The 23152-nt window shown below is 36.6% G+C and overlaps 1 protein-coding gene across 1 annotated transcript; it reads left to right on the forward strand.

Moving 5' to 3' along the window:
- The first annotated feature begins 17731 nt into the window (after positions 1–17731).
- LOC115990719 (aluminum-activated malate transporter 9-like) lies at positions 17732–20560 on the forward strand. The gene is made up of 6 exons (XM_031114519.1): positions 17732–18190; positions 18345–18482; positions 18561–18830; positions 18965–19101; positions 19210–19356; positions 19563–20560. Exons 1-6 carry the CDS (start codon positions 17857–17859, stop codon positions 20178–20180), a joined length of 1644 nt encoding a protein of 547 aa, XP_030970379.1. The 5' UTR covers positions 17732–17856; the 3' UTR covers positions 20181–20560.
- The last annotated feature ends 2592 nt before the right edge of the window (positions 20561–23152 follow it).

The following is a 23152-nucleotide window of genomic DNA, read 5'->3' on the forward strand; positions in this document are numbered from 1 at the left end:
TAAAGAGTTACATCATATAACTCCCACATCTCCTAGATCATAAGCTTGCAATCATGTAAGTTTCTTGTATTTATGCCTCATAATATACATTCCAATTTTAAGTTATGTGAGTTTGGCATCAAGCCTAATAGTACACACCAATTAGATTTTAAGAATTAAGCACTTTTACCGAGGCTTCACCTTATGTTCTTTTTTGTGCATGTGCTACACTTTCTCGAGCACAAAATCTTATGATATGCACTAAGGTGTTCATGATTGGCTAGTGAACAGTGGTGAGATGGTTATTTATGCCTTTCTCTAAAAGTTCAAGTCCAACATTTAAAAACATGTGACTTCAAGATTAAGACATAGTAATCAAAAATCATACACATCTTTCCCACACAACATGCACTACAAATCTTCAACTAGTAGAGTGTAATAAATAAGCTCATCAAAGCTAAACAACGTACAAAAAACATGTTATGTGAAAATAAATTGACCAACCTTGTTCTCAAAAATCAAGAAGAATAGTGCAAAAACAAAATGTGCTTCCTTTTCCTTTTTTTTTTTTATTTTTTTTATTTTAATAAAAATAAAAACACCTAGAATGAAATGCATGAATGTTATGCAATGCAAATCCTAGAGACAAAAAAAACGCAACCAAAGAACAATGGTCACAAAGGGTAGAGCAATGAAGCACAAGGACCATGTCAGAAAGACTCAGTTAGGTCGAGTCTTTTGCATCCAAAACTTTTTAGATGCACCATGAGCATTAGAGTTCTTATTCACTTGAGAATGATTACCAACTCCAGGATTGGAATAAAGGTTTAAAACCTTTACCAAATCACCAATAAGTACCATAGGATCAAGTGCTTGAGGCACAGGTACTTTTGGTTTGTTTGCTCTCTTTGCAGCTTGCAGCTTGTAGCAATTTGGATGTATGTGTCCTGTCTTTCCACAAAAGTGACAAACCCATGCAGGTTTATCATGTGTCTTGTCCTTAGATAGGGTAGGCTTCTTAGGCTCAGATTCTTTCAGATCAACCCTAATCTTCCTAGATGATGAACCTTCTAAGGGTTTAGCAACCTCACTCACAGAGGGTTTGACAGTCTCACTCACTATCTCACTCACAGAAGGTTCAGAAGAAGAAGATGAATGAACAAACTTAGTGGAATGGGGAGCGGACACACAGATGCTATCAACATAACCTAAACCAGTTTTGTCAGAAGATGACTTTTGAACACTCAGCATTTGATCAAGTTTAGAACTAGCAGATCTAGCAACAGATAAATCAAGTTTCAAAGATTTAACTTTATCAAGCAAAAGCATGTTTTCAGTTTTCACATTGTTCAAAAGATCATTAGCATCAAGCAATTTAACAAGCAAATTTTTCTTTTCAAGCTCAAGAGATTCAATTTTCTTTAGGCCAAGTTCAACATTCATAGCATCCTTTGCAGCAACTTTGCAAAGTTTGTTATAGGCCTCTTGAAGATCTGCATCTTCAGAGAGTTCCCCATCAGAAGGGTTCTCTTCAACAGATATGCTCTCATCAACTACAGCAGTAGCAGTGAAAGCAATGAAGTTTCCATCCTCATCACAATCAGAATCATGATCAGAAACTTCACCATCACTAAGGGTTACAGCCATAGCCTTACCCATAGACTTCAAATAGGTTGGACATTCAAATTTCAAGTGTCCATACCCTTGACATCCAAAACATTGAGAGCCCAAAGAATTATTGGAAGTTTGACCTACTCTTTCTCTAGGTTTATCATTGTTATTAACCTTAGTGGGATCATACTTCCTAAAATTTCTAGGTTCAGCAGTGTTTGTGCCTCTTGCCTTTCTATTGTTATTCCTGAGAAAATTTCTAAAATTCTTAGCAAGATAGGCAATCTCTGTAGCAGAGAGCTCATCATCAAATCCACCACTTTCAACATCATCAACTGACTTAAGAGCCATTGATTTGGATTTGGTAGTTTTGGGTAGATCCAACTCATAGGATTGAAGAGATCCTACAATCTCATCAACAGGGATGGAGTCTACATCCTTACTTTCAGTAATGGCAGTCACCTTGGGTCTAAAGTCTTCAGTCAAAGATCTAAGAATCTTCTTAACAATTTTAGGTTGATCATAGATTTCACCCAAGTTAAAAGCAGAATTAACAATATCATTCAGTTTTGTAAAGAATTCATCAAAAGATTCATCATCAGACATCCTAATGCATTCAAATTTAGAAGTCAATTGCTGCAGTTTATTTATTTTGACAGCCTTTGTGCCTTCATGCACAGTCTGGAGGATATTCCAAGCAGTATGAACGATCTCAACATTCGAGATTCTCTTAAATTCCTCCATAGAAACAGCATTAAAAATCGCATTCATAACCTTGCTATTAAACGAAGCTGCTTCTTTCTGAGAAGTTTGCCATTCACTAACAGGAGTAGTGGGCTTCTCAAATCCGTATTCAACGGAGTTCCACACCCTCTCATCAATGGATTTCAGGAAAGCTTTCATCCTTACTTTCCAGTAAGCATAATTATTCCCATCAAAGTGAGGAGGAATAACTAGAGAGTGTCCGTGTTCCATGACAACAGGGGTCAAGGATCAGCTCAGTGATCAAAGGATCAACAACAAAAGAGCTACCCGCTCTGATACCACTTGACAGTTTTTAGACCCCTTAAACAATTGATTAAACCTAGGTAATTAGCCAAGTTGTTACTTAGTCCAATTAAACAAGTCTAGGTTATCACAATAATAAAGATCAAATCATGCAAAGCAGCGAAAAATAAATAACACACGATATGATCACCTAGGAAACCAAACCGGTAAAAACCTGGGGAGGATTTGACCTAACTATCCTCAAGGTAAACTTGAATCCACTATCTTGAAAGAATCGAAGTTCATACAAAAGGACTTACAAGCACCCCCGCTTGACTTCCTAATGCTACCAACCAGTAGAACTTACTGACATGACTACTTGCAAACTCCGAATCCACGGACTCCTTCTTTCTTGGATTCCCACCAGCTACAAGCACCCCCGCTTGTGTATTCTTTAAGTTTTAATGGCAGCAACTGAATTGATCATCAAGGTGTAGAAAATATCTCCTCCTTGAAAACCCTAAGTTTGTGTAAAGGAAAGCTCCTCTAGATCTCACAAGAGATTTACACAAACCGCAATATGAGTAACACTAAAACGTGGCTAGGGTTTGCCTTTTATACTTAGGACAAATAAGAAACCCTAAAAATGTTTTAAAACAAATTGGGCTGAGTTGGAAAATTCTGTAGAAAAGCGATCTGCCCGAGCTTCGATCGGTCGAGCCTAAGCTTCGATCGATCGAGCCAGGTCGAAAGCCACAGTGCTTCCTGCTTTACACTCGATTCCAAATTTACATTGACATACAACTTTGAGCTAGTTTTAAACACTTCTAAACACATTGTTTTGATCATGGTTTGCCAATAATACAAATTAGAGTTCTAAATACATAAAATCCTAAACTTTAGAACCTAACAGATTCATTTGTTCATCATTTCATCGAGGCTCAAAGGCACAAAAGGCCGACTTCTCATTTGTTGACGGTGAAACAGCAAGAAGGAGAAATTCTAAGGGCTTATGTGAAACGTTTCAATCGAGCAATCTTGGAAGTAGATGAAGTGGAAGACCAAGTCTAATTGATGGCCTTCCAAGCTGGTTTGATGACTAAATATTTTATCTTCTCCTGGCCAAGACTCCACCAAAAGCAATGACGAATCTCCTGTTCAAAGCTTAAAAATATATGAATAGAGAAGACGCGTTGACAGCAAAGGGGATGGATGGTAAGCAAAAGATAGATGACACTAACGAGCCTTGACACAAAAAGAAAGATAAGAAGGATCGCTCCCCTAATCAAAAGAATGAAAAGGGAAGCTCATGCCTCTTGAAGAAAATGGTAAATTTCACCCCTTTGAATATGCTAGTGGTGAAAGTTTTGTTGCAGATCAAGGAGAATCCAATAGACGAGATCAAAAGAAGTATTGCCGGTTCCACAAAGAAGTATTGAAAGGTGTAGAGATCTAAAGGGGAAAATCGAAGAATTGATACAGAATGGGAGATTATAGAAGTTCATGAAAAAGGACCATCATTGTCACCAGGCAGAAGAAAAGCCCAAGCAAGCTAATGTTAGGAAAGATGACGAGCAAGATGCTAAAGCTACCATTGGTGAAATAAGAATGATTACTGGAGGACCAGTCACTAAAGGATCATTCAAATCTTTACCAAGAACCCACAAAAGACAGGTTAACAGTGTTCATGCAAGACACCCAATGGCGAAGTGTAGAAGTACTGGTGCAGAGGACATTGTGTTTTCGGAATACGATGCCACAAGAGTAGCCTCATGACGACCCATTGGTGATTATGCTTGCAGTAGAGGGATATAGCACTCGCCAAGTGTTGGTTGACAACAGGAGCTCAGCAGATATCATGTATATGATGGCCTTCCAACAAATGAAGATCGACCTAAAAAGGCTCTATCCTTTTGAATCTCCCTTGGTCAGTTTTAGTGGAGATCGAGTTATCCAAAAGGGATCGTTTCTCTATCTGTTACAGCTGGAACCTACCTTGCACAAGTAACTAGAAATATTGATTTTCTCATAGTTAATTACCCATCATCCTATAATGTCATTTTAGGATGACTAACTCTCAATCACATGAAAGCTACCACTTCAACATACTATCTCAAAGTCAAGTTTCCAACTGACCATGGGATAGGAGAGATTCGTGGAGATTAGGTGTTAGCCTAAGAATGCTATCAAGCAGTGCTTGCAAGGAAAGAAAACCACACCTGAATTATTGAAGAAAAGCAAAAAAGAGTTGAAGATTTTGGAGTTGGTAGAAAGAGATGCATCCTAAACCACCATGATAGGGACAACTCTACCTTCAGCAATAGTGGACAACCTTATCTCCTTCTTGAAAGAGAGTTTGGATGTATTTGCCTGGACTCATGAAGACATGCCAAGTATAGACGGAAGTGTCATAGAACACCGTCTAAATGTTGATCTAAAGAAGAAGCCCATCCAACAGAGATGACAAGTATTCGCCCTCGAGCGAAACAAAACCATTATGGAAAAAGTAGATAAGCTCCTAGCAACTGGTTTCATTTGAGAAGTTTATTACCCATACTGGTTGGCTAATGTCGTTATGGTGAAAGAGTCAAATAGGAAATGGAGGATGTGTGTTGATTTCACTGATCTTAACCAAGCATGCCCAAAAGACAGCTTTCCTCTGCCAAGGATCGACCAGTTAGTTGATTCAATGATAAGACATGAACTACTAACGTTTATGGATGCCTTTTCAAGATACAATTAGATTTGCATGAGCGAAGAAGACCAAGAGAAAACAATGTTTGTCACAAGCCAATGACTTTATTACTACAAGGTAATGCCCTTTAGACTAAAGGACATTGGGGCCACGTATCAAAGGTTGGTGAACTAGATGTTTAGCAAGAAAATCGGGTGCAATGTAGAAGTCTATGTTAATGACATGCTTGTCAAAAGCAAGGCAAACATAGAACATTTGGACAACCTAAGAGAAACCTTTGACACACTCCGAAAGTATAAGATGAAGCTCAATCCAACAAAATGTGCCTTTGGAGTGTCATTAGGAAAGTTTCTTAGTTTCATGGTATCCCAAAAAGGAATAAAAGCCAATCTTGAGAAAGTGAAGGTTATCTTGGAAATGATGTTGCCCAAGACTGTGAAAGAAGTTCAAAGGTTGACGCGATGGGTTGTAGCTTTGAATAGGTTTGTGTCAAAAGCTACAGAAAAGTGCTTGCCCTTCTTTGAAACACTCAAATAGGCTTTCAAGTGGACTAAAGAATACGAAACAGCTTTCAAAAACTTGAAGGAGTACTTGACGAGACCACCACTCCCGAGCCCATCAGTAAAGGGAGAAGACCTTTTTCTATATCTTGCAATCTCTCAGAAAAAGCAGTGAGTTCAACCTTGATTAGGGAAGAAAACAGGGTGCAAAGGCCAGTGTATTACACAAGCCAAGCTTCCTAAGGCGTAGGAGCAAATTAACCTCGTCTAGAGAAGGTATCATTTGCATTGATTGTAGCATCGAGGAAGCTTCCTCCATACTTCCAGACACATCTGATCATTGTAATGGCGAAACAACCCATCAAGTAGGGCATGAATAAACCCGACGTAGCTAGACACCTGGTGCAATGGGCCATCGAGCTCAATTAGTTTGAAATCGATTACAAACCTTGGTCAGCGATTAAAGCATAGGTATTGGTAGATTTTATTGCTGAATTCACTTTTTTAGGTGACAACCAAATGCAATTTTAGATGGTTCACGCTGATGGATCATCCGTCAAAGAACTGGGTGGCACAAGAGTTATCATGATATCTCCTGACAAGGGCGTCCTCAAATATGGAGTACAGCTTCAATTTCTAGCCACAAATAATGAAGTAGAATATAAGGCAATACTCACTAGCTTAAGACTAGCTAAAGCTTTGAGCGTCAAAAGCTTAGTGGTCAAAAGCAACTCCAAGCTTATTGTCGGACAAGTGAAGCGTGAGTATGAGGCAAAAGAGGAACGAATGCAAAAATACCAAAGGTTAGCAATCCAGATGGCTAATCATTTTGATGAAATTAAGTTCGTTCAACTACCAAGGGAGGAGAATTCAAAAGTAGATGAGGTTGCTTGGATAGCCTTGTCAAAACAGTAAACTCATGATGAAGGCTTGATGATTGAAGTACAGACAAAGCCCAATAATGAAGAGATCCAAGCTCAGCAGGTAGAGCCCAAAGGCACTTGACGAAGCTAGAAGAACTAGGATTTGTTCAACGAGATTCACCATTCTCAATGGCCATGTATACAAATGAAGGTATGCACTGTCGTACCTTAAGTGCTTAAACCCGCAAGAAGCGAACTATGCACTCAGAGAAATTCACGAAGGAATCTACGGAAACCACTCAGGTTCAAGGTCATTGGTAAACAAGGTCATCAAAGTTGGGTATTTTTGGCCAACAATGCAAAAAGATGCATACTCCTTGGTCCAAAAATGTGACAAATGCCAATGCTTTGGAAATATTTTGAGAATTCCTGCAAAGAATATGACGAGCATTGCCTCATCTTAGACATTTTCAACATAAGGAATAGGCATCGTCAGACCACTCCCACAAGGTAAAAAGCAAACTCGATTTTTACTTGTTGCAATTGATTACTTCACCAAGTGGGTTGAGGTAGCACCCTTTGCCAGGATCATGGAGGCAAAAATCCAGAGCTTCGTCTAGAAAAACATCGTTTCTAGATTCGACATTCTAAGGATCATCATTTCGGATAACAGACGTCAATTTGATAACTCCAAATTTAAAGATTTCTGCCATGAGTTGGGAATCAAGAACCACTTCTCCTCCCTTAGATACCCCCAGGCCAATGGATAGATAGAGGTAACAAATTGGACCTTACTAAAGATCATCAAAGTCTGACTTGAAGGGGTAAAAGGGGCATGACCAGAAGAACTCCCTGGTGTGTTGTGAGTATTCTAGACGACAGCAAGAACTCCTATAGGAGAAATCCCATTCAAACTAGCTTTTGGCACAGAAGCACTCATTCCCATGGAAGTTAGTCTGTCTAGCCTCAGAAGAGAACCTTTTGACGAGAAGAATAATGATGAAAGTCGAAGGTTAGACCTTGATTGTCTTGACAAGGTTAGAGAAGACGCCCTATGGACAGTGACGAAGTACAAGCAGAAGATGATAAGGTATCATGACCAAAGGGTCAAGTTCAAAAGGTTCAATATTGGAGTTTTAGTACTGCACGGAGTAACAGAATCCACGAAAGACCCAACACAAGGAAAGCTAAACCCAACCTAGGAAGACCCATACAAGATCGTCAAGTATTCCAAAAGGGGAACTTATTACCTCGAATCACTAGATGAAAAATAGTTACCTTGTCCATGGAATGTAGAACACCTTAAGAGATTCATCGAAATCCAAATGAGTAAAACCATGTAGATGATAAAAATCCTTAACAAAGGACAAAAGTCATTACATAAGGTTAAATTCAAATGAGTACAATCACAATGACGACAAATTCTCAAAGTGAGAGTAAGTTATTTGATTAAATTCATAAGGTTAAAAACCGACGAATACAATCACATTTACAATCAAATTCTCAAAGCAAGAGTATGTCATATGATTAAATTCATAAGGATAAAAACTGACGAGTATAGTCATAATGACAATCAAATTCTCAAAGCAAGAGTTGTTCATATGATTAAATTCATAAGGTTAAAAACTGACGAGAATAGTCATAATGATGATCAAATTTTTAAATCAAGAATAAGTCATATGATTAAAATTCACAAGCTTAAATACCAACTGATTAACTCATATTGACGGTCAAATTCTCATCACAAGAGTAAAAGTCATGTGATCAGATCCAAAAGGTTAAAATCAGCGAGTAAGATCATGTTGATGATGAAAAATCATCGAAGCAAGAATATGTCATACGATCAAATTCACAAGATTAAAACCAAGGAGTAAAATCATGTTGACAATCTAATCCTCAAAGTGAGGGTAAGACACATGAATAAAATCCCAAGTATAAGAACTGATGAGGATGCAATAACAACAATATCAACAAAGCTAGGTCTTCCTAGTTATCAGAAGCATGCAAAGCTCCAAATTGTTCATAAAAAAAAAAAAAAAAAAAGTGAAATTGTTTTAAACAAACTTGTCAAAACATGGACGAGAACCAACTCGAAAATAAGGGCAAACCAAAGTAAAGCTAAATAAAAATAAAGTTTAAACAGCAGGATAAACGACGAGATCAATAGGGGGATCAACTGGTGCATCCACAAGGCCTTCTCCTTCATCCTCTCCTTCTACTCCAGCTTTCTCATTGGCCCTAGCTCTTTCATTAGCCATTATCTCCTTGTCAATGGCCTCGAAGTCTAGGTCAGAGTAGTCGATAGCTGTAGAGAGGTGCTTCGGTGTCCATCGTTGCCAAAGTTCGAAGCCTTTGAAGAACTAATCAAAGGTAATGATACCAAAGGCCTCTGACTCTTGGAAGTCTGCCACAGACTTCTCACACTCGTCGCCAATTTTTGGCATTACCTATTGAATTTGCTCGTCCTTTTGAATTTCAAGCATTTTCTCTGTCCTTAGCTATTCAGAAACTTCCTTTAGTTGGGTCTTAGCTTTATTTGTCTGGCTCATTGCTTCAATCAGGTCATTCCTTAGCCTCAAGCTCTTAGCCTCAATTGCCTCTGCCCTCAAATTGACCATCACAACCTTCTCCTCTTTTAAGAGATAGTCTGTGGTTAGGCACAACGATTCCATGGACTTGAAGAAAGTAACTATATGTAAAGACAAACAAATACGTATGTACGAGAAGAAACTATTTAAGGAAAAATCACCCGCACAAGCTTGTGAACATGACAACTAACGAGCTCGTGGGAAGGAATAGAAGATAATGCTTTAAACTTGTCATTAGAGATGACATTGTGAGTCTGTCCAAGGGCTGTAGCAGGGTCCGTCCAAATGCTCTCACCTTTCTTCTCCTTTCCTTTTTGAGTTAGAGAAGGAGAAGGTAGCTCTTCAATTGACACCGCGAGAGAGGACGGTAGAGGGGTACGAACAAGGCTAGATATGATGATGCCTCCACTACCCCCGAACTTCTGCTTCTTCAAGGGAGGTGAAGAAATCTTTGACAAATGCTGATTCTTCTTCTCCTTGGCACGAGCATACCTATCCTAGCTGAGGTGAGTGGCCACGTCTACAAAACAGAATAGCTCATTCATATGGAAATGACGAAGTGAGGTTATAAAGCCGAAAACTTACTCCACTCTGCCCTAAGAAGCAACCTATGGACATTGGCTGAAGGTTCCCAAACAATGGTCGTATAAAGATTGAGGATTCATAAGCTCATCATAATCCTCGATACCAAGAGAGAAGTCCAAAGTAGCTTAAACCCATTCCTGATATCGTCTCTTCAATCTTTGACGAGCTTTCACTGCAAAAAGAAGAGGGTTAGGATGAGCTAATACTCAAACGACAAACGGAATCAAAAGAAGGGAAAATGCACCAAGTGTGGGAACCTCTCATGTACATGGCAATGGGGGCACCTCACTCTAAACTTCATCAGAAGCAGTTTCCTATTCCTTTCCATAAACAAAGAAGTACCTAGACTTCCAGTCACGAAAAGAAGAAGGGAGAACATGGACGACCCTAGAATTCCTATCTCAAGGATGAAGTTCAAAATACCCTTAGTGGGTCGAAGGCTTTAAATAATAAAGATACAAGAACTTATTCAGACTGACTATACTATCCTCATGGACAGACATTAGATCGACATAACACTCACGACCATCTACCACACATTTGGGATAAGCTAACCAGTGGCATTCTTGAAGTGATCAAGCAACTCTTGAATAAAGGGGTGGATTGGAAAATGAACACCACAAAGAAAATCGGCTTCGTAGAAACAAACATGGTCATGAGCAAAGGCACAAGCCTTTTTGCCTAGATGAGGGAGACGTATCTTCGTCTTAGCAGGTAATTGGAAACATTTCCTAAAAATTTTCAGGTGTCACTCCATGATCAGAGCTTGAAATGGTTTGGACAAAGAAGATGTAGATGGTTTAGACATCACCATGTCTACCTCCATACCCACAAGGTCATCACTAGACGACAACCCCGTACCTAGCTCGCCCAACCTCACCTTGGAACTTACAACCCTTTCCTTGACCATCTTACTCGCTAAATGGTATCGAATTAAAGGGTAAAGTTCAAGCAAGATCGGCCTAAAGGCAAAGTCTCGAACCACGAAGAAACCCACTTGGGGATGCCAACCACTCGAGTACTTAAGAAAAACCCCTAACCTAGCAAAGAAAAAGGACACAAGGGGGATTCTAACCTAATGGTAGTATAATCAATCATGAATCAAGGGAGGAAAGAGAGAACTCATAGAGAGACGCAGAGAAAGTAAGCTCAAAAACTTGAAGAAGATAAAATGAAAAAGGGAGACTGACGATTTTTTAAGAAAAAACGTGAAATCAACGCAAGAAAACCAAGACTTAGCTCCCGCATGTCCAACCAATCGAAAAACGACACATGGCCACGACCAAACGTGTAATATAAAGCGCATTTAATGCGATGTGAATGACATTAAAAGAGGGAAATCCTCGTCATACGAGATATAAATTGTTAATATTCCCACAGCCATCCAAAAGACCAACAAATGAATAAGGGAGCAACTGACATATACTAAAATTATGAAATCGTCCAAGCAACGGACGAGTATTACATTTACAAGATCGTTATAACAGATGATGAGCATCCCATCCACGGACCGTCATATAAGAAGATGGCCATTTAGCATTAATTGTGTAGCCATTAATGGTTTTGTAATTGATGGGCTCCAACGATGAGAAAGGCCAATCATGAACCAATCAAACCTCCATTTAAGCTTAAGCAGACATTACTCAAAATAGCCAAGAGAGCCATTAAGATGCCACCAACAATTACACTCATAATGATGATCCCAACAGCTGTACTAAGGCTATAAATAAGCCCCCAAGCACCTGAAGAAAGGTACACAATTTCAAACATATTACATTCTTATTCTCTAAGAGATATTGAGAACTCTATTGACTTTAACATTGGAGAACCGTTGGCTAACACCACTTCGGTGTCTTTCTCTCTCATCTTTGTAGGGAGCACGACCTCGTCATAAGCTCTAACAAGTTTATCAACTAATGACTATTTTTGGCTTCATCAATGTGCATCTTGTCTTTCATAATCTACATATCTTATGTCGTGGGCATTATGCTGCTCTCCAGCTTTGACTGATAGTCAGTATCCTCCCGTTGGTTGTGCCTGTTGGTGACATTGCTTTCTTTCTGATCTTCTCTTTCACATTGGTCACTCGTCAGGAGATGATTGTTGTCGTGCTCATCGTTATGCTGATCTTTGGTTTGGGCGTGACGTTCATTCATCAGGTTCATCCATTGTTCGAGATCCTAATTTCACTGGGTAAGCCACTTGACGACCGCGGAGAGGGTTTACACTTGCCTCTCCAAGGCATTGGAGGGGTTTCCGATCTTTAGGTTGGTGGTAGTCATTGATCGCGTCTGGACCATGCAAATATTTGTCTTAGAAGCAGTGATATGGTCAATCACTTAGTTCCCACAAACGGTGCCAACTAATGATACACAAAATCATCACTAAGTTGATCATCCACACGGGCTGCAATTGAAGTACTTGAAGAACAAAAAGAATGAAGAACTTATAGAGAGCACCGGTGGGGTGCCAACCAAAGACCCTCCAAAAGTTAAGCCAGTGATAGAAGAATCTCCAATAACTTGAAAGTGTAAGAGTTAGGAAATTTCACATACCTTGGAGAAGAAGAGACTTGGTGCTTATATAGTGGTGTAGAGCTGACCAAGATCCCATGGACGTAAGACCTTTCCTTGTAGGGAAGATGTGGAGTTAATGTTCCAAGATTTTAGGGGTTTATTTCCCATATTGAAAGGATATGAATATTTAGAGGGATCCTTGGACGTGGTGTGCAAGTTCTTTTCATATAGGGAATCATGAGTGGATAGTACAAAAATTGAGTGGGACTAAGTATATTCCACCATTGGTATTGATTAACTTGACAGGTAGATTCATACCTGATGATGAATGTAGATAAAGGGTATAGACAATGTCACGTGGCCATCAGACTCGAAGGAGACATTTTATCCTAAAGGGCACCTTTGTCCCGAAGGATATATTGATCTTGAAGGGTATATTTATCCTAACAGGTATATTGATCCCGAAGGGTATATTTGGCCAAAAGGTTGATTCAAGCCTAAAGGGTCTAAGAAACCCGAAGGGCATTGCCAACCTGACAGCTAAAAGGAGTTAGAAAATTTTCCTAGTTGAAATATCCTTATCAGTTTGTTTTACTTGAAAAAAAAAAATAGAATGCAAATATAGTTATACTTTTTAAAAATATATATATAAATCATGTACTATATAATAAAAATTGGATAATAAAAATCATGTTTATCCTACATAACTATCTTGATATTTGTTAAAAATATTCACACTCTCATTAATTATTAAGATAGTTTACTTTATATTAAACTATATTACCAAAATATTACATGACTTATTAGTTATTAATAGTTCTAATTTAAATAAAAATAATACTTCAACTAAAATTTAGTACTAAAATTTTCAAATAATTTAAAATAAAAATTAATATTTCTTTTAATTATATATCATAATTTATGTTTTAATATAGTAAAACTTATATATTATATACCATACTTGGATCAAATGGCTTATTATAAGTTCTTCTAGGACTACAATTAGGGGTGTGCAGCGAATCCGCGAACCCGCCAAAACTAATCTAACCCAACCCAACCCACCGGGTTAGGTAAGATTTTAAGGGTTACTGGGTTGGGTTGGGTCATGAAATTTTATTTTATTTTATTTTATTTTTTTACAGTAGGTCGGGTTGGGTTCAAGTCATGAGATTTACAAATCTGCCTAACCCAACCCGACCCACCTATATTTAATATATTTTTAAATTTAAAAAAATATATTAAAACAATATATTATATAATTTTATTATTTACCTTTTTGCCCCTCTTCCTAAACAAAACCCAAACCCTAAGTTTTTCTCATATAGTTTGTGTTTGTTTGGTGTTGTGCTCATGATTATTTGGTTATAAATTTGCTCTTATTTGTGGTGATATTGTTCTAATGCTCAATTTAATAATAATAATAATAATAATTAAAACAAATTGTCCAACCCTATCCATGTGGGTTGGCTGGATTAGGTTAAACCCCTGTGATGGGTTGGGTTGGGTTGGATTTTTTAACCCAAAATGATGGGTTAGGTTGAACAAAACTCCTCAACCTGACCCATACACACCCCTAACTACAATAATTTACCATAACCTGTTTATCTGCTATTAAATGACTTTATAGAGTCCTAAGGGTAGTTTCTTTATCATCATACCAAGACACTAATTGGTTTCATAAAAAATAAAAAAAAATAAAAAAATAAAAAAAAAAGGAAAAAAAGAAAAAACGCACCAATTGGTTTTTTGGAGTAGACGAAAATCGAGCCCTAGATCTTTTATTTGACGATAAGAGATTTTACCAGTTGAACTTACTAGAACCTATATTAAGATAATTAATTTATCTTAGTTGAAACTTTATTAAAATTTTAAGTGACTCAATAGTTATTAAGTTATAATATTATTAGTAAAATATTGTCCTTTATATATATATATATATATATATATATATAATTTTAATTAATTCGTTTACTAGTTATTTTATGAAAAATAAGTTGGAATTTTAAACTCATCTAAGCACACGGACACACTATTTTTATGGCCATGTACAGGAGTTGAGTGTGCCGTGCCATGGTGGTAGTACGTTATGAAGAAATTTCGTCACCATTTAGAGCCATATGAGGCTATCATGTCCTTGATGACTTCTAAAGCTAAGTATAACAAATTGTACCGTAAGAGAAATTTCTTCACCATTAAGAGTCATGTAATTCCATAATGTCCTTGATATCTTCTAATAGAAGACTAAAAACGAAGCATAACAAATGGTACCGTAAGAATAAGTTTCTTCAACATTAAGCCATGTAAGGCTATCATGCCTCCTTTTGAAAAGATCAGGAAAATTTTAAATTATCATTAATTTTATGTTAAAGGATTCGGTACCGATATTAATGTGATTGGTATTATTTCAACCACATAATAAATAAATATATGAAATTAGTTTTTTTTTTTTTTTAATATTTGTATTTGTATTTGATAATACATTAGTTTGTAAGGTTTATGTAATGAAATTTGTAACATCTTCAGAATCACTTAAGTAAAATATGGGACTTGATTATTTTCTTTTTAGAAACAAACACATACACACACAAAGGAGAGGGAAATGAGTTCTAACACAAAAATACACCACAATTTCACTCAAAAGCCATGATAACTTTTAAGAGAGGACGAGACAAGTTATACTATACACAACACACTCTCTTAAGTAACATGAAACTTAACTAAGTAGTGAGAGGAGGATGTATAAATTATAATATCATAACAATAAGTTTAGAGTCACAACTTTTCTTACATTTTTTTTTTTTTTAGAATTGTTGAGGTAACAAATTGTTAATGGTAGACAATAAAGTAGTGTTAGTGATAAACTCATATAGTCATGCGAGAATTAATCACAACTTGTGAAATCAATAATTATGAAAAATATTGTGATGTAACTTTACTCATGCCATAATGGATTTGAAAAAATTTTGATAAATTTTGTAAGAAATTATTTATGACCCATTGATTTCATGAATACATTTATTGTTTATCACAATTAATCTATGAAATTTTCTACTAAAACTAAATTCAAACTAAATACATTGAGGGAAAAAATTCCTCTAATTCATGCAACCTAGAAACGTAGCTAGGTCACAGTTCACATTGTCATTTACAAACGTGTTAGTTCTTAGGTGTCTTTGTTGTATGACTTATGCTTTATAGATCAACCAGCTTGTAATCTCATGCATATGCATAGATACACTTAAAGATATATAGTAAAATGCATAATATAATTCCTATATATATAATTTAAATACTATTGACAGTTATTTTTATATTTTATTAACTCTTTAAAAAAATGTGTAAGGATGTTATTAGGTATAAAATGTAAATTGTCCATTTTTTATTATTATTGTGAAGCACTTTTTTTTCTTCTTTTCAATTCATTAATTTTAGACTCTTTGGTTTTTATATTTAATAGCTCACTTGGATAAATATTTATAATGTGGTTTCACATTTGATTCTAAAATTAAGAAATAAAACTCTTTAATAATAAATAATTTAGAACACATGGCGCAAAATTGAAACTCTGATTTGGAATTTTAATTTTAATTTCTCTCAGTTTCACCTATTATTATTATTATTATTATTATTATTATTATTATTATTAGTTTAGCTATAAAAACTGCTAGAATTTCATGATACAACAACAGAAAAAATAATGCCATAGTGATGCAATAATATCACAATTTAACCTCTAAATTCAAATTGAACTAAAAGCAACAAAAAAAAACTACAAATCCAAGTATGTATATGTGTGTGAAACTCGCTCCTAGAGGCTTGAATCCCGGCCTTTACCCTCCACACCCCACAAGCACTTATACATGTGGAGTGACCACTGCACCAAGGGTGCACGGTGGTGGAAGTTTAATTTTTAAGCCCAAAGGGAATGGAGATTTATATTGGACAAATGTGGAGACAAGTAATAATATTACTCAATTCATTGAATCCAACTCTTGCAATTTTGCATTGAAGTTAGTTTTATATAGAAAATTGAAAAGTTTTCTTAACTTCTACATTTCCCATGACTTTTTAGATCCATCCATATCTATCCAAACCATGTAAAATTATAAATGTATACATATCCTTTAAAGTTTATTAATACATTGAAATAAATGCATTTGCCATTGCTTAATAGTTTAACATAAATGCTAAATTTAGATGAGGTGAAAGTCTAATGAAAAGGATGTCATATAATGTGTCACTTGGCAGAATCTCATACTTTCCCTCATGAGTCTCTAGTTATATATATATATATATATATATATATAATGATTGATTGGTCTGTTGTATGCTATAAATTATAACCATTACAATTAGTTTAATAGAACTTTTTCCTTGTATCACCAAAGAAATAGAAAGTTCACTAATCACCTAAAGTAGTTGAGTTTGGAGGTAGCGGGATGTCTTGGGTGTAATGCTAATTAGGTTGTAACGCATGCTTACGCACAAAAACATTCAAAAATAGTGATGATAAAGTGATTTTATCTAGGTACATGAGGTGATTATCTTAGTTTTTGCGCTGAGTATTATGAATGGGTTAATTAGAACTAAAATTAAGAAAATTGAATTATACTAGTGGCTCAAAATTAGAAAACAATTAGAAACTTTGGATTCTAATTGTACTTTGACTTTAATATATATATATATATATATATATATCTTATATATAAAAGTGAGAAAAAAATGGTATTATTATGTACTTTTAAACATTGTGCCTTCAACCACACTACATTACGGCCAAGTAATATAGATTAGAAACAATAGTCGTTTGGTAGAAATGACACTCATATGTATTAAGAGGTCATGTGATACCTGAATTTGGATTGTGAAAGATGTTGCACAAGTGTGTGTTGAGTGCTATTGCTACATTAGATGTTTATTAGGTTGATCTGGAATATATAATCGATTACAATGAACCTTAATTATAATTTTATTTGTTCTTTTAGGATATAACATAAATGTGATTAGATCTTTCCTCAAGTTATAGCAAGTCATAACCAATGGATTTTAGGTTGGAAGCATTGTTGTAAATATATTTTACTCGAAATGATTAATTGTGACATGATACGACATTTCAATTCATCTTGAAAATAGTGAATTTAATTATTTAATTATTAATAATCATGTTCTTACTTTGATCATGTGTGGGTATCAAAGCATTAAAAGCACAAATATTTTTGTCATTTCCATTTTTTTTCTTTTTTGGATTGTTTTGTTCCCCCTTGTTTTTTTTTTTTAAAAAAAAAAAAGGTTTTGTGCTCTCATTAAAAATCATGTTTTTGCTAATTTGGTAACTCAGCAATAAATAAGAATAATTTATTTTTTGTGGTACTATTTTGTGCTTTTTGTATGAAATTGAATACTTCCTATGCTAATTTTGGCTTTTACTAGTAATGCCCATTTTTGCTAAACTCTCTTTATAATCTCATCCCTCATGAGCTATTGGTACTTTGTGCATTTAATTTTCCCAAGTACGTGAACCAAAGTGACAAAATGGAGTCACCCAGGCATACTTTTGTAGGCAATAATAAAGAAGAGCTACTTGCATTTAGAAGCTTAGGAGATGATGATGAGGGGAGCAGATGTGTATGTCTCACTTCGGTAAGAGAAAAAATAAAGAATTGTTGGATTAGCTTACAAGATTTTTCTGGGAAAGCATGGGAAATGGGTCGCTCTGATCCCCGAAAAATCATATTTGGAATCAAAATGGGACTGGCATTGTCAATTGTGACCTTGCTCATATTCTGGAGAGAAACATATCACGACATTGGTCAGTACTCAATCTGGGCAATCCTCACTGTCATTGTGATGTTTGAATTCAGCATAGGTATGATAATTATCGTTTAGTGTATTATATTTGAATTGTATATTTGTTAGGAGTTTGTTCATGATCAAAATATTAAATTATAAAAATTTGCTTCAATGGTGATTTATGTTTTTCTTAAAATCTAAAGCTAACTACTCACTATTATTTCACCTAGGAGCAACTTTTATCAAGGGATTTAATCGTGGGTTGGGAACATTGTGTGCTGGAATTCTTGCTTACTGCTTTGCTGAGCTATCTTTATTGGCTGGCCAATGGGAGCAAGTTGTAATTGTCATAAGCACTTTTATAACAGGTATGAATTTTAACAAATATTACCATGAATCACTTAAAAGTTTAACAAAAAATTTATTTCATGCTCTATGGTGGTTAGGATCTTGTACCTCTTATTTGAAGCTGTATCCGACAATGAAGCCCTATGAATATGGATTTCGAGTATTCATACTGACCTATTGTATCCTTATGGTTGCTGGGAATAGAACAAGGGAATATACAGAGGCAGTCCTGACTCGACTAGTGCTTATTGCAGTGGGGGCAGGGGTCTGTCTAGCTGTAAATATTTGTATTTACCCCATTTGGTCTGGAGAGGATTTGCACAATTTGGTGGTGAAAAATTTCAATAGTTTAGCCAGTTCATTAGAAGGTCTGTGAGTATCTGTTTTAGTTATGCCAGGTGACAATATTATTCAAGAAGTTAAGTAAATGCTTTTTCATATATATATTAGCTAGCCACATTGCTTAAATCTTTTTGTTGATTATCCCAAGCTTGTTTTCTAGGGTGCGTTAATGGGTACTTGAAATGTGTTGAATATGAAAGGGTCCCTTCAACAATTCTTACATTCCAAGCTGCAGATGATCCATTGTACAAGGGTTACCAATCAGTGGTAGAATCCAAAGGCCAAGAGGATACTCTGGTATTTGCTATATTAATATCATACAATGCTAATTGAAAAAAGAAAAAGAAAAAAAAAGAGTAGGTGTTCACTATTATGCATGGTCTTGATGTGTTCTAATATGTGCAGTTAGGCTTCGCAGTCTGGGAACCACCTCACGGTCGTTATAAAATGTTCGATTATCCTTGGAAAAACTATGTTAAAGTAAGCGGTGCATTAAGGCATTGTGCTTTCACAGTCATGGCACTGCATGGATGTATTATGTCAGAAATACAGGTAATTATTATTATTATTATTATTAAAAGATTTCCACTGCATAATTATAAATGAATGTGATTTTTTTTTTTTTTTGAATTAGTAACACATTAATTAGTTTTATAAAAGTTATATAATAAATTTGTAATATATCTAATGTCATTCATTCATAAAATAAAAAAAAACTAATGTCATTCAAATTATTAAACTTGTGAGCCTACATTCAGGCCCCAGCAGAAAGGAGACGGGTCTTTTGTAACGAGCTTCAAAGGGTTGGAGCAGAAGGTGCTAAATTTTTACGTGAGCTTGGTAGCAAAGTAGAAAAGATGGAAAAACTAGGCCCCGAAGACCTACTTAAAGAAGTTCATGAAGCTGCAGAGCAATTACAAAAGAAGATAGACCAAAGATCATATCTCCTAGTCAATTCAGAGAGCTTGGAAATTGGAAAACATCCTAAGGAACTAGAACACCAAGAAAATCTTTTGGATAAAGATAATGAAAGTATGCAATTGGGGTTTAAGTCTTTGAGTGAAACTGTGCTCGATTTGAGGTCACTTCCAGTATGGGCTCCATCAAAATTTGATTATTCAAAGGATATGTCTAGGGAGAAAATATCTTGGCCATTGGGTCTCTCACTTAATGGTGATGCCGTTGGTAAAGAAACTGAATGCAAGACATATGAAAGTGCAAGTGCCTTGTCCCTAGCAACATTTGTTTCGCTTTTGATTGAATTTGTTGCAAGACTTCAAAATGTGGTTGACGCTTTTGAAGAACTCAGTGAGAAAGCAGCTTTTGAGGAGCCGTTTATCAATGTGCCCATTTCAACAAAGAGGGTAGGATTTTGAATCAGACTGTTTAGGCGTTACAGTCTCAAAAAATGAGATGTGTTTCGTTAGCCTCAAAATCACAGAATATCATGAGCAAATTCACCCAAAAAAATAATAAAAAAGGTTCACAAAAAGGAAAGGAATTTATATTGCTAATCCATTGCCTTGGAACTATCACCTTATTATTTCTGGTTTAAAAAAACTGAAATTTCCCTCGTCAATGAATCATATCTTACACATTTATACCCAACCATACATACTGTGCATCATTGCATTGGGCTCAATAGCCCCAAGCCTACCATCTTGTCTAGGTTTAATGTATTGATACTTTCATACTGTTGTACTAATACCTTTGTAGTTTGTACACAGTATTATTTAATTTTATTCATACTTGTGTAGTTGGGTTGTGTATTGCATTTTTATCATATTGGGCCCAAATGAAGGGTCAATTTATTATGCAGTACATTACTGCAAGTCTAAAAACCAAAGGAATAAAGGAAAAAAAAATCCACGCAAGGAGGAATGGTTGAAGGTTGATGAGGAACTTTTTAGCTAACTTTATATCTAGTATTCCGAGATGGGCTAGTCTTCCAAAATGAGTTAGTCTTCCGAAATGGGCTAGTCTTCCAAAATTACCTACTTATCAGAAATGAAAGACTTAATGTAACAAATGCAAATTATCATGACTACTCCAACCAAGTGCTCGTCACGCACATAAACAAATGGGTAAGCACTTAAGAGCCTGACCTTCTAACCCATCCGTCACCCTCATTGACGGATGGGTAAAGATGGGCGTACTAAGCCTACATTACAATGCTTGCATCATCTAAGACTTTCCTACATTTATACAACCGACCAACAATGGGATAATTTCCATCTCCTACAAATTAGCAAAGGAATAGTTCCCAACTCCTACAATTTAGCTGAGGGATAACCCCATGTCCCTACAATTTAGCTAAGGTGGTTATCCACAGACCCTTATATAAACACCAAGGCACCCAAATTTCGAGGTACACAAAAATACTATTCAGAAACTCCTTAAAAGTTCATTGTGAGTTTTTGACTTAATCTTTGGAGGGTCTTAGACCGGCATCACACTGGTGCTCTTTGAAGGTATTTCCATTTTTGCAAGTTCACTACTCTTCATTTTTTTACTAAAGAATGTGGGTTTGGGCGATAAACCTACTGACGGTTTTCAGCATCATCAGTTAGCGCCATCTGTGGGAACCAAGTGATTAGCCATTGCTTTACCCTTGAGCCAAAAGGTCGTATGGTCCAAACTCAATCGATGGCATCAGTCAACCTAGAAACTAGAAATCCCCCCACTGCCATAGAAAGGCAACTGTAGATGCTCTCAACTGCTATCGAACGACTTACCCAGCAGAATAAAGCCCTTGTGCAGTAGAATCAAGCGTTGGAGGTTGAACAACTATGAAAGCAGCGACTTGAAGCCAGCAACCACCAAGAGCGCACCAACCATCACCAGTTAAGGAATGATCATTGTGAAGAAGACAAGACTGAGAGCAATGTACCTAGTAGGCGAACCAGAAGATAAGATGCATTGCTCCGCGAACCCGAAACAGGCAACGCACAATGGGAGACTAAGATGAAGGCAATGAAGGATAGAATGGATCTTATGATGAATGACATGAAGGGAGGAACAACAACACTTGACAACCTAGTACATCGCATCGACTCTCCCTTCACGGCACAAGTCACATCTTGCCCATTACTGCCTAAATTCCAGATGCCATCCTTGGAGACTCATGATGGGATGAAAGATCCACTTGACCATCTTGAATCCTTTAAGACTCTCATGCACATCCAAGGCATCTTAGACGAGATAATGTGTCGAGCCTTCCCTACCACCCTGAAGGGGTCAGCACGAGTTTTTTTCAGCAAGATTAAGCCAAACTCTATATCAATCTTCAAGGAGTTGAGCAATAACTTTGTCACCCACTTCATTGGGGGACAAAGGCATAAACGCTCAACACATGCACTGATGCAGATCAGGCAACGAAAAGATGAGAGCCTAAGGTTGTACGTGGCCCAATTCAATAAGGAAGCCCTACTGATAAACGAGATGGATGAGATGGTCCTAGTGACAGCCATTTCTAGTAGGCTCAAAGAAGGAGAATTCTTCTTTTTTGTGCTGAGAGATGAGCCAAAGACCATCGCTAATATGCTTTTTTAAGGCTATAAAGTACATGAATGCGGAAGATGCACTAATTGCTCAAAAAAATGGAAAGGGTAAGAGGAAGAGAGAATACAAAAGACACCCGAGCTAACACTAGGAAGACAACCTCTCAGCTGGATAGGAAGAGAGATGACAGGAAGGCAAGGCCTCCATCTAGGTGAATCATTAACTTCACCCCAGTAAATACTCCCTTGGATTAGGTATTGATGCAAATCAGGGATGACCCTGCACTCAAGTGGCCAGAAAAGCTGAAGGGATACCCAAACAATCAGTCCAGGAACAAGTATTGCCACTTCCATCGTGACCACGGACATTGGAGAAGACATTTGAGCGGACTAACAACTGTCAAAAAGCTTTTGAAGAGCTGAAGGCCTACCTGTCAACACCACCCTTACTCAATCCATCAAAGCCAAATAAGGACTTTTTCCTCTACTTGGTGGTGTCGCCTGTAGCCATTAGTTCATCCTTGATCAGAGAGGAAGAAAGGATACAGATGCTCGTATACTACACCAGCAAAGCCTTAAGGGGAGCTGAAGAGAGATACCTTCCTATTGAGAAGTTGGCATTCGCTCTAGTCACGGCTACTCGCAAGTTGAGTCCATACTTCCAAGCCCATACAATAATCGTCCTGACGAACAAACCACTGAAGAAAGCCATGAATAGCCCCAATGCAGTGGGAAGAATGGTTCTTTGGGCCATTGTATTGAGTGAATTTAATGTGCAGTATTGACCAAAGCCAGCCATTAAGGCTCAAGCTCTAGCCGATTTTGCAGCAGAACTTTCACCTACCAAG

This window comes from Quercus lobata, chromosome 1 (assembly GCF_001633185.2).
Source record: "Quercus lobata isolate SW786 chromosome 1, ValleyOak3.0 Primary Assembly, whole genome shotgun sequence".
Taxonomy (NCBI): Eukaryota; Viridiplantae; Streptophyta; class Magnoliopsida; order Fagales; family Fagaceae; genus Quercus; species Quercus lobata.

What these genes read in the sequence shown, in the direction of transcription:
- LOC115990719 (XM_031114519.1), top strand. Translation starts at nt 17,857, where the DNA reads ATGGAGTCACCCAGGCATACTTTTGTAGGCAATAATAAAGAAGAGCTA. An exon ending in GATGTTTGAATTCAGCATAG is followed by an intron (nt 18,191 to 18,344) that starts GTATGATAATTA and finishes TATTTCACCTAG; the next exon opens with GAGCAACTTTTATCAAGGGA. An exon ending in TTTAGCCAGTTCATTAGAAG is followed by an intron (nt 18,831 to 18,964) that starts GTCTGTGAGTAT and finishes CTTGTTTTCTAG; the next exon opens with GGTGCGTTAATGGGTACTTG.